We start from the raw sequence: 14,534 nt of genomic DNA on the forward strand, positions 1-14,534 counted from the left end.
TTAGACATAGAATGGACGTAATCGTTAGTATAGTCTATGGTGTTGCACCGCGAATGCCGGAAGTAGCTCCTGGACATTTGACCAGAAAATTGATTTCCGTCACTTTCATTTGGGCTATTAAGGGTAGTAGGTGTGTATCGCGAATGCTGTTTTATATCTCTGATAATCCGAGGAATCCTACACAACGGCAATTAATTAGTCTTACTGAACGAAATTAGGTTAATTTACCAATTGTTAAGAGTGATAGTTTTTTCGATAAATAATTGTGGTGTTTATATTTTCAGTCCAAAATGGGACGCCGGCCAGCGAGGTGGTAAGTCGTCATGACTCGCATTTTCTAATTTAGGAAAAAAAGAAATAATCGAAAAGAGAAATAATTGTGGTACCTTTATTCCTGACCAACGATTGCTTTAATTGACTCGAGCTACGAATTAATCCGAGGCTCTAACAAAATTCCCTTTTTTGTGTCAACGCAGGTGTATGCCAAGCTTCGAAGTGCACTGTTCTGTATTTAACCCATTACTGCCGCTTCATTTACTCACTTATTTTGAAGTTCTCTGTAATTGTCGCGAAAATTTTGCTAATTAGAGTTGCAGTTCCAGACCATTAGTCAACTGTAGAGAAATTTGTGGAACTGAAAGTTCGACATGATCGTAACGTAACCTCGTTAACACTGGTGTCTAACCTGTTTCGCAATATGTATCATTTAATTTATAATTTATACAATCAGATGTCATTGTTGCAATACGCTTTGAGATAAAGGTTTGGGAATCTAAGTGCTGTGTAAATATGTTATAAATCAAATACTGATGAGAATTTTTGTTTAATTACAGTTATCGCTACTGCAAGAACAAACCATATCCTAAGTCTCGTTTCTGTCGGGGTGTCCCTGACCCAAAGATTCGTATCTTTGACTTGGGAAAGAAGAAGGCATGTGTCGAAGACTTTCCACTCTGCGTTCATTTGGTTTCTGACGAATATGAACAGCTTAGCTCAGAAGCTCTAGAAGCAGGTCGTATTTGCTGCAACAAATACATGGTCAAAAATGCTGGTAAAGATCAGTTCCACATTAGGATGCGACTCCACCCTTTCCACGTCATTCGCATCAACAAAATGTTGTCATGCGCTGGAGCTGATAGGTAAATTACGTGAACAATAGTAACTCATTTATCCAACAACGGAATATTATCTACTTAGATGGAAAATTAATACTACAAATTTGTTCAACTATCTAGGCTTCAAACTGGGATGAGAGGAGCCTTTGGTAAGCCTCAAGGTACTGTTGCTCGTGTCCGAATCGGGCAGCCGATCATGAGTGTGCGCTCATCGGACCGTCACAAGGCGGTAGTTATCGAGGCTCTACGGCGTGCCAAGTTCAAGTTCCCTGGTCGTCAAAAGATCTACGTTTCTAAGAAGTGGGGATTTACCAAGTACGAACGTGCCGAATACGAGGATCTGAAGGTAGCTGGTCGTCTTGCCCAAGATGGTTGCAATGTCAAATATCTTCCAGAGCACGGACCCCTAGACGCGTGGAAGAAGTTCAGAGAAAGCCTGGCCAGTGCCTAATCTGAGCCAAACACTTCTGGAAATGTGGTCTCAATAAATTTTATTCCGACTAATTAAAATTGTGCGTTTTTTACTATTATACCTCGTTATGTTGCAGGAAGATGCATGCTATAAGTTCAGTATCAATTCCAGATCTTTTTATGCCAATTTACCATTTCCATGGTGAATATTACAAAGTTCGCTTTTATAATAGATCCATTGTTACAGGTATGAGTATTCTACAGATGTAGCAGATGATCATCTGTTCGGAGTTCATAATAAAATAGGTATAATGTAAAAAGGATGGTGCTGTGATTTTAAGAATTTATTTTACAAATGATTAGAACGCCATATCCTACGTAACTCATTACAAATCAGTAACGTCATAGAAAATAAAAGTTGAGTGAGATTACGCGTCTAAAGTTGTCAATTGTAAATTATGTACAGGAATATATTTAACAAAAAATATCCAAAAATTGGAAATATAGTTCACTAAAATACTTTGTTAGTAAAATGATTAGAAAGTACCTAATTACCTAATTAAAATTTGAAAAATACAATATTAAGGGAATGTATGGCCCAATTTTATAACACAACTGTTCAAGCTGCCCTAGGCTACCTGCATTTAACTTTGAAAGTTAAAAGAATACATCTGACAGATAAATTGCACTTTGAAACTTTTTTGCCAACGAAAGATGTAGGTATCATTATTGTTCGACTGTTTAACGAGTTTGTGGTAACAAGTTTTAAATTTAGTGTAAATTTTTCTCATTAGTACGATCCACGTTCTTCACACTTCCGTTTTCTACTTGCAATTCGTCATCGATATCCAAATCATCTATAGGCTCTATGTTATGCATCGGATGAAGACTGGTATCCAATGCTTCTGTACTTGTAACTGCGTCCAATAAAGGAGATAGTTTCTCTGCTTCACTATCATCATCTTGTCCCTGAAAACGTTGACGAAATTATTTGAGAAATGAATCTCTCAGTTTGTTAGCAGCAAAAGAACTACTTTACCTCATCGATAGCAGTTGATTGCTTCTCATTAACGAGTCTTAATGTGTCTCTTGTACGAAGGGCCGTTTTGTCACGTGGACGACTAATTACTTTGGCTCGTGCAACTGGAGAACGACTGCGAAGATCTTTTTGAGAACCAGAAATTTCATCCCTTGCAAGTAGAACAGACATTCGGAACTCGGGTGTTGCACAAGGCATACCACTAGTTCTTGGTGACTTCTCCATATCTTTTGGAGATGCATGTTTCGAAACTGGCGTACGCTCAGCTGATCTAAAAAAAGTTCTTGTTTCTACCATCCTACTATGATCTACAATCTATACAATTTAACCCTTTAAGATTACACCTTTGATTCATGGATATACAAGTTTGAGCTTGGAATCCCATCCTATTCTTCGTTCTCATACAAGTTTGATAAGTTTTACGCGTCAGTCACCAAGAAAAAGTGATAAATTACCATTAGATTATCGTTTTCTTATCAAGTAACCTAATATTAGGGTTAGTTTTAAGAAAATATTTTCTTTTTGTACACGTGCATTATTGTTGTAATGAACATTATTTTAAGATGCAGTTAAAGGGTTAAATGTGTTAGACATGGAATGTTCATGATTTTAGAGATGCGTGGAGTTTTGTTAGAGGCATGTGAGGGTGAAAGCAGTAAAGGACGGTTATTTGAATTTCAATAATGGCTAGAAAATAGTATATTAAAATCTTCATCATTTTACTGACATACCGATTTAAAATTTCAGCAGCTTGAATAGCACTGGCTGTGTCTGTGTCAGGAGTATCCAGGGACTCAATTGGTAGGACCGTTGCTCTTGGTGTATAAGGGCCATTCAAAGCTTCTATGAGCGATACTGCCTCATAGCCAGGTGGTATATTTTCACAACTACCCTGGAAAGTAGTTTAAGAATCGAATTTAATTGCTGGTTTACGAAGAGAAGTGAATTAGTCAGAACTGGCTTCCATCATACAGACTAATGACAGCTTGAGTTATAAAAAAGAATGAATACTAATAATCAATACCTCAGCCAGTGGCGGATTGGACAGTATTGCCCCAGTCGCTTTCTGCAAAGCTTTAATTTGCAACAAAGCCCTGAAAGGTGCTCGACATATAGGACAATTATTTGCCTGATACCGTAACGAGTCCGCACACCCATTACACAGGCACAAGTGCCTACAAGGTAGAATCAATGTATCACGTACGTCACACATGCATATAACGCATTCAGATCCACTATCTTCAGTATCTTCATCGCTTCCTTGTTGCTACAAAGAGAAATAAATTAATTGAAAAAAGTGAATTTTTCAACATGCAACTTTATGGTTCCTGTTTTGTGTAATTGAAATATCATCTTGACTGTTTCTGCGATACCTTAGCATTTTCGCTGTTCTTATTTTCAATGCCGTAAATTTCTTGAATTAGATAACAAAGCCCATCTACGTATAGCTTTTGTTTCAATGCTTTTAACACGTACGATCCATCGGAATGTTTTTCTATAACAGCGATAGTAGTATGAGACTGTTTTGGCTCCTCCGTTCCCTCCTCTGCAACGCAGTGAATTGCGATTGGAATGACCTGGAAAGTAATACTTGTGTAATAGTCAGGATGTAAGGATATAAAATAGACAACTTTATGAAGTACTATTTTGTTTGTCAAGTGAAGCCAAGTTTTAAGATAATCACACCTCTCTGTCTGGATTGTATACTAAATCTTCCTCGTTGTATAGAGTTGGATCAAAAATATGAGACGATTGGCTGAACTGTTGATTAGTACCCTTTTTATAATGATATGTCTCAGAATTCATCGAAGGATCTCGAGGTATATACCTGAATAGATAAAAACAATAAAATGCAAATTCGAAGTGTTATAATACTTAGTATGGTTATTCTCAAACTCTATTATACTTACACAACTCCATTAGCGGTTACATCCTCAGTACAAAAATAATAAACCGTTATGGCACATCTAACGTCACAGTCGAAAGTAAATTCTATGTTAAACCTGGTAGGTTTATAGTCGGTATCTCCATCTCCGTAATGCTTACTATTATGGTGTTGCGACGAAGTTGATGTTTGGTCTATGATACGCACTAGCCGTAGTGATTCCTTCCGTATGTTAACGAGACTTTTCAGAGTCTTTGTTGGATCGTTGGCTTGAGGCGGAGGATATGGAAACTACGGAGAAAAAAAATAATCTATATTGTCGAAAAGAGTCCAGGTTCAATCCTTTCACAGTCATGAGTACTAACCGGAGTTGGCCTACTTCCGAGGAAATTTAAATCAGCATTTTCTCCGAAAAGGTAAGCTTCCGGTTGAGGTGTATCGAACCTCTCACCACCCATTATAAAGTGGCTTCCAAAATAACTGCCTGTTAATTTATGAAAAGTTTATAATCGTGTTCATTTATGATTCGGTGTAATAGAATTAACGTCATTTGTCTTTTGGGAAAGAATGAATTTATCGTGTAAGAAAAAATAAATAAAATTGTTGTTATCAAGATATGAAGTTACATGACAAAGCTGCCTCTGACAGTAAAGTAATAGGAAGAAGTACATAATAAAATTTCATTAAAAAGTATGGAACGTAATTTAATAATAATAACATTTTACCCGAACGCGGAGGATATTTGTAGGCATGGTTTGAAACTATGTCGACTTCTTCGACACCAGCATTTTGTCTGCTGGTTAGTGAGCCCATTTTCAACTATTTTCGTTGAAAATGCGAGATGAAATGAAGAAAGTTCGCTACTCGTTCGCACTTTTGACAACTAAACAACATTCAACAAGGTATCTACGGCCTCATCAGCTGGTGACAAAGCGTGGTAAAGACCATTGATGATACAACTCACGAGATTACACGACAAGGAAGTAAAAGTGACGTATCTCGCTACCGCTGGTGATATAGAGAATTGTCCAGTTAACGATAGTCTCTCCATTTCCCACTGAGTTATCTCTGCAATTTTCTTAGTGTCTAAGCATTTCCAATGAACATTATATTATATCAGGGGAAATCCAGTTAAGTTTTGTTAGCATGTATCGTGAAATTAAGATGTAAAACACCATAGTTATCTGTTGACATTGAGATTTTCTGCCGTGATTTCTATCACGCTGTAGTCCAACGCTTTGGGAGATTGGAAGACTGAGGACACATAGAGATAATGCTTTGAATCATTTCGGATCTACTTATCTGGAGTACGGTTTCAACTCTCAAGTGAATACCGCCCCCCGCAGTGGAAAAATTCAATTGCTCCCGATGGCTCTGTGTCCAGTGATACATTAATTATTATTTTATCGCGGTGGTCGATGTAAACGATTATCTTCGACAGGTATATTTTAACTAGTTTTACCACAGATTATCGGCGTTGTGGTTATGGTGGTTATGTTGTGTGGTAGCTCACGGAGGACAATTGGAATGTTATCATCACGGAGTATCGCTGATTGACTCTTGTGCGTCGTCGTCCTATTTATTTATTTTTTTTTCACCTTTTGTTTCGATTATAGTGAATCCTTGACATTTATATCGTTAAGCTTCGACTATTGTTGTTCAATCTAAATGGTTGGTATTGATTACGATTACCATTCGATGTATATATTGTGTGTTTTGTGTCCTTGACCACAGATGACATGAAATTTGGCAAATAAATTATGCGAGCCAATTTATTGCAGTTAACAGTAAGATTTATCGCCAGTTCCTGTTAACTTCTCATTCTCGGAATGGTATTTAAATTATATTCTCTAATAAAAAAGAAACCATCTAAAAAACAAACATCACCGAGTACAACAATTTACATTCCGATCTTACTTCTCAACTTTTTCTTTTGTCAGACTTAGAATATATTGGCAATAGCAAATTTCTTTCATGTTTTAGTAAGCATCATTTTATAGGCTCTTCGTATGATGTCAGCTATAGTCCCCGGGGCGAATAATTTGTCAGAAACCACTCCAGAATGCGATCATGTAACCGACAGACAAAAACTACAAGAGGACTTGTTGGCTGCTGCTAAAAAATGCCATCTCAGATTCGGCGGACGAGCAGAATTGGCCACTGATTCTGATGCTTGTGTTAATCTCTTATGTTACATGTTTGAGTCGATTTTTAATCATGGATTACGTGCTAATCGTACAGATAAATTAAATTCAGCACTTAGGTAAGTTTACTTTTAATTCGCAGAGTTTTTCAGCCAAGATGATATTGATTGAAAAGGATTGCTTCGTCGGTGTTTACCGTTGAATAAATTGTTTGTTTAACATTTTCGACATTTCGACAGGTCCTGGCTATACAACAGTAAAAAAAAGTGAATAAAACTGTTCTTTGTTAGTTATCAATGACTGGCTTTTAGGTTAGTCGTGCATGTGTTACTTGTTTTTTGATTTTTCCTTGATTTCAGCTCAAAGATATACATATCGTATCAATATTGTAAACATAAATAGTAACATAGTCAGGATCAAATGAAGGGAAATTGAAGAAACATGTAACACATGCGTCACTAACCTAAAAATCTGTCATAGCATGAAAATGTCAAGTATATACTATCGAAGAATAGTTTTGTTCCACGTTTATTATTGTTGCGTAGCTTGAAGTTGACTGGTTGAAACTTCGCAATTGTTGATTGATGAATTTCCTTAATGACTAATGCCGACGAGGCAATCTCATTATTTCCTGTTTATGAATCACACATCGGTATCTACTAAAAAAATTGCAAACCAGGAGAAGAAATAAATATCGGAATATGAACTTGAGCCATAGTTTTATCGATGTAGCAAAATTCAAGGAAATTCATCCACCATAATGCGAGGAGCTCGACTTCATATTGTAATTAATACACGATGTAATTTATTTTCTAAATGTCAATATACTGTTTATTCATTATCATTGTTTCTCTTATCCTTTTTTACTGAAACTTGCTTCATCAAATTTGTATGTTTTTTTACATTTTAAGTAAATTCTATCGAGTGCAGTGACCTAACAAAACTTGGAAAACATTAGGCAATTATGAATATAAAACTGTAAACATTTTGGCAAAGAATCTAAGCAGACATTGGAATAACGTATACAATTTTTTCTAATTCCAGGCACGTTTCAGACTTAGTGTCAGGTGGCTTATACAAAACTAGTATAGCCCAAGAGGCAACATTCTGGCCTTGCATTAGAGAACAGCTTACTTGGCACGAACAAGAGCGCTTCAGTGTGCTCAGAAAAGTTTGCACAGATTTGGGACGAGGTAGAGCATGGCTCAGAGCTGCTCTGAATGAGAAATCCCTTGAGAGACATTTGCACTCTATAATCAGTCCCGAAAATTTATCCCCCTTTTACGAAGATTGGGCATTTTTATTAGACCAAGAAAGATCCTCAGTCCTACCTAATGTAGCTGCAGGTAGTTTTCAACTATGAATTATTTATATATCTGATAATTAAAAACTTTCTTGCGAATGATAGCTGCCAAAGTATTTTTACCTTTCGACGATCTGTTCAGGCTTGTGAATTTGTGACAACTGTTGATTATAAATATTTCTTTCGTGAACTATTAGGTCTGGGGACAATATTATTTGCTATACGGATAGATAATGAGAACCTTGATGACTACAGTAAGGAAGGACAAATTGCAGGTTGCAGTATATCACAGTCTGAACCAATTATTCCAACAATACTTCCAGGTATTACATTCGTTTCTAAGTACAGTTGAATCTAGCATTTATAAGCCGTTTTGTCTAGAATGAATGTAATTAAAAATTTTGACTTCTATTACTTGCTATTTGGATATCGTACCAAAATTCAAACTTGGTACTCTTGGTTTTATTACAAAGAAATGTGTTTGAATTTTGTGACATGTCTCGTCACATTGTATCAATTGTAATAATATTTCGATTGCTTAGTTTATTGTACAGCGGGATTGGTAAAAGCATGAGAACACACTTTGCATTGTTTAGATTCTTCCAAAATTGATCACGAAAAACGCAAGAAAAAGGTACGCACTCATATAATCTCATTTGATGATGACGACAACGGTCAGGAAAGCGAAATTATAAACGTGGACGTGTCTGTCAGTGCACCTCCGACTTGTTTAAGTTCACCAACTATGATGTCGGTTAAAGACTATTTGCTCGAAGGTCAGCCTGATTCCGATGGTTCAACTGTTGAGCAAAATAACACAACGGTTGAATGGCAAAAGTGAGATATGGACATTACCAATAATTCTCATGTACATGAATTAGTATCCTCTTCTATATTTCAATGAAAGAGATAAAGTGTGACTCAGCTTTTGATAAAAAAATAACATTTCTGAATTTCGTGCAGTGAGTCCGTAGAAGAGGAAAGAGTTCTGACTCCCTTAACTGACGTTGGAAGTATGCGGGGACTAGTGCCAGTATCACCTACCGAGGAGCCAAATCTCGAGGACTTACTCGTCACCCCTCCAAGTTACTCCGATGTAAGCATGATTGTGCAGATTCTTTGTTCAGTTAAAAGCATGCACGCACTGTGGAGAACGTCGATTTTATTTTAATGTAGGATTTACAGGAGGTGACAGAGGCTGCGGTAGAAGCTATTGAACCACCAACTGGTTTAGAAATACAGAAAGATATGGAGAATCTTGATATTGAGACTCTACGCATCAGGCTACTTGCCTTAGCCGAACTACTCGACCAAGCTAAAGAAGATGCGACAGGCAGTAGATTACAGCTGGCCCGTTTTCAGAGGCAACACCAGGATCAAGTTGAGAGGCATGATTTGCAGCTGCAAGCATTGCACAGGTGACTCTTGTCTTGCCATTGGTTAACTGAGAGCTCAAGCTTAATCTCGTACATATTACCTGTGTTTGATTAATTTGATATCTGTATGATTTGAAAATAATTTGTTGCTCACTGTGAATGTACAGAGAAAATCAATTGCTCAGGCAACAACTGAGAAAGTATGTCACCGCAGTTCAAATGCTTCGAAGAGATTCCGACTCTACTACCGTGTCAGAAGAAGATCATTCATTAGATTATCATAACGAGGCACAACAATATCAAGATAAACTGGTGCAAGTAGCCGAAATGCATGCAGAACTAATGGAATTCAATGCCAGACTGACTATGCAATTAACTAACAGGTATTTAGACATACAACCACCATATCTGTGTGGAAAACAAAAATAATTGAGCGAACACGCCTGTAAATGCTAATCCTTGTTTACATAGGGATAGGCTGGTCAAATTACTGCAAGCCGAATTGGAATGCCTTCGAGGACCATTGAGTGAAGATGGACTGCCAATGGAACCACCCTGTCTCATACATATATGGGTGCCATCTGCTTTTTTGACTGGGCAATCATCGGATATTCATCATGTTTACCAGGTACCTGTTCGTAAAGAATTACTGATAAGATACAAAATAAGTGACACGAACAAATAGGAAATTCATGCTTCAAGTCATTTCAATATTATCTGCATAAGTCAGAGTAAATGAAAGTGATATGGTTTCAGATATACGTACGTATTAGGGACACGGAATGGAATATCTACAGACGGTATGCGCAATTCTACTCACTTCACAAAGAACTCAAAAAACACGATGCTATCGTGACAACGTTTGAATTCCCTCCCAAAAAGACAATAGGAAACAAAGTAAAAACAATTTTCCCAACTATTAATACGGCTCTAAATGTACATTTCATGCTCTAATAGTTATATCATTTGTTCAATAGGACGCTAAATTCGTAGAGGAGCGACGTCTAAGGCTACAGCAATGGTTAAGAAGAGTTGTTGGCCGGTTAGCTCATTGTTCTCCAGCATTTGCGGCTAGACCAAGCAGACAAACTCTTGTATCGTTGATGCCTTTTTTTGGGTGAGCTAATTTAAAAGATGTCTTGTGACTTATAACTTCACGCGAGTGTATGTGGAGTGATGACTAGTCTCTGAGAGTACACTAAATCCATGAATACAAAATTGTACGATGTAAATCATACCAGTTAAGTACTGTTATCTCTGTTATTATTATCGTCTGTAATGTAAATAGGTAAATCATTGTACAGATCTGATACAAGATATTTTATTCAAAAGTATAACGATGATTGCCAGTATCTAGTATATTTTTATGTCCACTGTTTCACAGTGATCTTCCAAACAACGACGATTCAAGAAAAAAAGGAAATTCGACGAGAAACACGTTCTCAACGTCACCTCAGTATACAGGACTATAATTAATACGTATACCTAGATAATTTGTACATAACATAACGAATTCATAATTTACATATAGTTGACTACTGTTCGTAATGGAAAATATTTGAAAATTGGTGTTTTATACAAGGGCGAATCACCTACATGTTTTCGATAGTTATACTAAAGAGGATACACTATATTTTATTGCTTCTGTTTTCTATTGATTAAAAACACAGTGACCCCATGCACTTATCAGATATTTTATGTTTAATTTGTATTTGTGGTTTCAACTCTAAACGTAGTTCTTGCATCATGTATAATTTACAAAGTCCCATGCTACCACACATAGGTTTTACAGAATAAAGGCCTGTGTAAATTTTAACTGCCCAATATCTAACTGATTTTTTTTACGTTTCTCCTAAAAGAAGGATAATAATTTAATAAACAAGTGTTTACAAGTTTTGCTACTATTAAACACATGCCGCGTAAGATACGTTACATTCCAGCATTAGAGTTATGTCAACTCTTTATTTTTAGTCTGTCTCATCTCGTCTTGTTGATAGGTCGTTAAACAGTTTGTAAAAATTATTACCGCGTTTTCCTGGTAGTCGAAACAACAACTGCGTAACTTCTATTACCGCAATTAAATTGTTCCATTAGAAAAAAAAACCAAAAAACAAAAACAAATTGTAAATATACAATATTATATAAACCACCAGAGTGGAGTGCTTAAATGGATGTCCCGACGAGGCGAACCCTCTTTATATAATTCGCTCGATCTTCGGCCAACAGAGGACGAAATCTCGAAGTATCGCTTGTTTATTCTAATAAACAAATCAAAGCACCCAAATTTGATTATAACTATAATAATTCAATTAAAAAATGTCACGGAAGTTAAAATAACTGGCTATATTAGCAATTTCATTCTTCATAATTTCTGGTCAAGTCCCCCCACGCGGTGCTTTTGGAAATGATTCAGTTCAAAGCTCATAAATTAGAAAAGAAACTAAAACCAATTGAATTTAACAAAATGAAATGAAATTGTTGAATGTAGTATGAAACAGTACATTGGCACTTGCCCTAACGAGATGTAGCCACGAACAAAATAATAATAATAATAATAATGAACCAGACTGTTATTTAAATTATCAATATAATATATGTTGTCTATTATTATGATACGAGTTTTTGTAATCAGTATTTTGGTTTTGTATGAATATCATATTAAATATAATACAAATGGTAATAACGGCGTTGACGATAAAACACGATTTAGAATGAGAAAAAAAAAAACGAGACAAAGTGGTACATAAATATAATATACATCGGAAAATTCCATGAAATTGGTCAATTTTATTTATTATTTTTTTTTTCCTCCATTTTTTCAATCATTTTCTTCTCTTTATGTAAGGCGACTTAATAGTAATATAAAAAGGTACACTTTTTTCATTTAAATATCATACTTTATGATAAAAAATAAAAGTGCATAATTGTTATTATTATTGGAACAAGTACATACATTTTTATGCTGATAAATAATAATGATAAAACTAATTGTATATAAAGAACCATACGTTTAACAAGTTGCGCAGAAAAGTCCCACTATGGAGAGGTAAGGTCAAACGCTGCTTCTGAGATCAAAGGATACTACATATTTGTTTACCTGTAAAGTATATGAAAATGAATTTTTGTGACCGGTGGATCGATTCTTCTACTTATTCATCATTATTCGATAGTCATACAAGTAAATTAAATAAAGCAATGACGAATTGTTGTTGTTGTTATTATTATTATTATTATTACATAATATAAGTATGAATCAAACTAAGCTCACCTTTCCATATTGAGATTAAAGGTTGCGTAGAATATAATACCAGTGTATATTATCCTTATTATTATTATTGTTGTTGTTATTATTATTATTATTATTATGTGTAACTAATGAATACAAAAAGAAACTCTCGTAAGGCTATATGTTATACGAACTATGTTGCATCACCGTTTTTTATTCTCATTTAACATTGCGTCAGTATATGAAAATTTGTTTGAGTACTTGTAAAAAGGTGATTCTTTCTGGTTGTTTTCTTTATTTTTTTCATTCATTTCTTAACCAGCGTAGTGTCAAGTTGAAAACTGAAATTATTCTATCTATCTATCTATCTATCTGTGTATCTATCTACCTATCTATCTACCTATTTAAAAAAAGAAAACTATAGTACAAGTACATACATTATATTATTGTAATAATATGCAAAAATTGGGAAAAAAAAAACAAAAATATTATAAAAATTAGAATGGAAATACAAAAAATATTAGATAATAGGTGAAGGCTTGAGTGGAAAGTGGCGAATAAGAGAGTATTTTTTATTAGGTATGTTGCATTTATACATTATTCTATACACATATACGTATATATAAATATACACGTATATAAGTACGTATACGTGTACGGTGAATGAAAAAAAAAGAAATAATCTTTCCGCTTTACTAACAAAGCGATTATTAAAATTATTAAAACTAAGAAAAAGAAAAATTTTAAAATACCCGCAGATCTACTTATAATACATGGTACAGAATGTAAAAATTATAATTATTTATTTTTTTGTTTGTTTGTTTTAAATACTGTATTTTATCAATATTATTTATGCATTACTTTCTGTATTTTCAACTGGTTCTTGTCGAATATAAGTTGTTTTTTTTTTATCGTCACTTGTTGACAATCCTTTTTATACCGAGTTAAATTTAGTAGCTAAACTGTCTCAAGTCTCTCTTTACTTTTCACAAAACTGCAGGTACTTTAAAAATAAAAAATATATGAAAAATCTAGTGTTCGCTACATGTATCAAAAGCCATTGTACAATACTGCTGAAAATGTATGTTTTCCATGAATTGTCATCGTTAAACACGTCAAGCAGCATTATTGTAGAGGGGTTTAATGCAAACTAATATGACACATGAATAAAACATAAAGACATATAGCAATCTCAAAACGATTTACGGCTCTGCAAACTTAAGAGTGAAAAAGACGTGTCAGGGTTGTACAATATATACATTATATTGGAAAACCAATCGAATCATTTAAAGAGATAAAAAAAAATGAAGGAAATTTAAAGAAACGTTCAAACTTAGTGCAAATAAATTTTTTGGAAAAAAACGTTTCTACATGTATAAGTAAATGCTTCGTCGAAATTAAGTCAAACGATTTTATTAATAGTAAAAAAAAAAAAAAATCAACAGTGGAATGATTAATTGAATGATGAAAAAATTTCGGAAATTTTCAAGCCTTACTCAGATTCGGTTGCTTTCACACAACTTAGTCCCCATTGTTACTTACTGTACGTGATCATGTCTTTTACTCCGTATACATCAATAATATACTATATCCCGCTCATAATGTCCCAGTTTATATACGTATAAAAAAAATATATATATAAAAAAATTAAAAAAAAATAAAAAATGTTCTCACACACACACACACACACACATTCACTTACTCCTTTTCGTTACGCATCATGTGCATGCTAATCATATAGTTTTCCAGACATTGATCTGTCCGTGTTAACACTATCAGGCACAGGGGTACCTCTTCTTATGAACCTAAAGATAAGATATTACACTCGCTGTTAATCAAGACGATTTGAAATATGTTTACGTGACACGAAATATAAAAACATTTTAAATAAACAATCGTCATAGATTTGTATATGTTAATAAAATAAAATTAGAAAATAAAAAAATGAGAAAAAAAGTCATATATAACTACAGTTTTAAAAACACATTTTAACATCGCTCGCAATGTGACTGCGAGTGATCATCATTTGTACTGT

At 34.6% G+C, this 14,534-nt stretch overlaps 4 protein-coding genes across 12 annotated transcripts in view; 2 read left to right on the forward strand and 2 right to left on the reverse strand.

Annotated features, from left to right (window-relative positions):
• The window catches only part of Echs1 (Enoyl-CoA hydratase, short chain 1), a 32,900-nt gene extending 19,211 nt beyond the window's left edge, over nucleotides 1-13,689 (reverse strand). Inside the window, exon 1 of the mRNA XM_069136729.1 lies at nucleotides 13,662-13,689. Coding sequence (XP_068992830.1) covers nucleotides 13,662-13,674 — 13 coding nt within the window. The 5' untranslated portion in view covers nucleotides 13,675-13,689. The remainder of the gene's footprint in view (nucleotides 1-13,661) is intronic.
• On the forward strand, nucleotides 31-1,625 carry RpL10 (ribosomal protein L10). Its single transcript, XM_046625767.2, has 4 exons — nucleotides 31-130; nucleotides 285-313; nucleotides 834-1,139; nucleotides 1,236-1,625. Exons 2-4 carry the CDS (start codon nucleotides 291-293, stop codon nucleotides 1,564-1,566), a joined length of 660 nt encoding a protein of 219 aa, XP_046481723.1. The 5' UTR covers nucleotides 31-130; nucleotides 285-290; the 3' UTR covers nucleotides 1,567-1,625.
• Mrgn1 (Mahogunin ring finger 1) lies at nucleotides 1,855-5,372 on the reverse strand. Of its 2 annotated transcripts, none has more exons than XM_046625748.2 (9): nucleotides 5,176-5,372; nucleotides 4,816-4,934; nucleotides 4,476-4,741; nucleotides 4,252-4,393; nucleotides 3,939-4,142; nucleotides 3,590-3,832; nucleotides 3,297-3,457; nucleotides 2,566-2,836; nucleotides 1,855-2,495 (listed from the first exon to the last, which is right to left on the reverse strand). In XM_046625748.2, the coding sequence occupies exons 1-9, from the start codon at nucleotides 5,261-5,263 to the stop codon at nucleotides 2,298-2,300; spliced, it is 1,692 nt and encodes a 563-aa protein (XP_046481704.1). In that variant the 5' UTR covers nucleotides 5,264-5,372; the 3' UTR covers nucleotides 1,855-2,297. The 2 variants fall into 2 exon arrangements, with proteins under 2 accessions (XP_046481704.1, XP_046481705.1); XM_046625749.2 differs by having other exon boundaries at nucleotides 2,566-2,716; nucleotides 5,176-5,371.
• LOC124218862 (sorting nexin-29) lies at nucleotides 5,577-13,035 on the forward strand. 8 transcript variants are annotated; one of them, XM_046625734.2, is made up of 12 exons: nucleotides 5,577-6,121; nucleotides 6,451-6,713; nucleotides 7,639-7,940; nucleotides 8,095-8,220; nucleotides 8,494-8,734; nucleotides 8,861-8,993; nucleotides 9,083-9,315; nucleotides 9,441-9,656; nucleotides 9,745-9,901; nucleotides 10,030-10,170; nucleotides 10,251-10,390; nucleotides 10,658-13,035. In XM_046625734.2, exons 1-12 carry the CDS (start codon nucleotides 6,119-6,121, stop codon nucleotides 10,743-10,745), a joined length of 2,043 nt encoding a protein of 680 aa, XP_046481690.1. In that variant the 5' UTR covers nucleotides 5,577-6,118; the 3' UTR covers nucleotides 10,746-13,035. The 8 variants fall into 8 exon arrangements, with proteins under 8 accessions (XP_046481690.1, XP_046481691.1, XP_046481687.1 ...); XM_046625735.2 differs by having other exon boundaries at nucleotides 5,578-6,121; nucleotides 6,434-6,713; nucleotides 9,074-9,315; XM_046625731.2 differs by having other exon boundaries at nucleotides 5,578-6,121; nucleotides 9,074-9,315.
• Nucleotides 13,690-14,534: the final 845 nt, after the last annotated feature.

This window comes from Neodiprion pinetum, chromosome 5 (genome assembly GCF_021155775.2).
Source record: "Neodiprion pinetum isolate iyNeoPine1 chromosome 5, iyNeoPine1.2, whole genome shotgun sequence".
Classification (NCBI taxonomy): domain Eukaryota; kingdom Metazoa; phylum Arthropoda; class Insecta; order Hymenoptera; family Diprionidae; genus Neodiprion; species Neodiprion pinetum.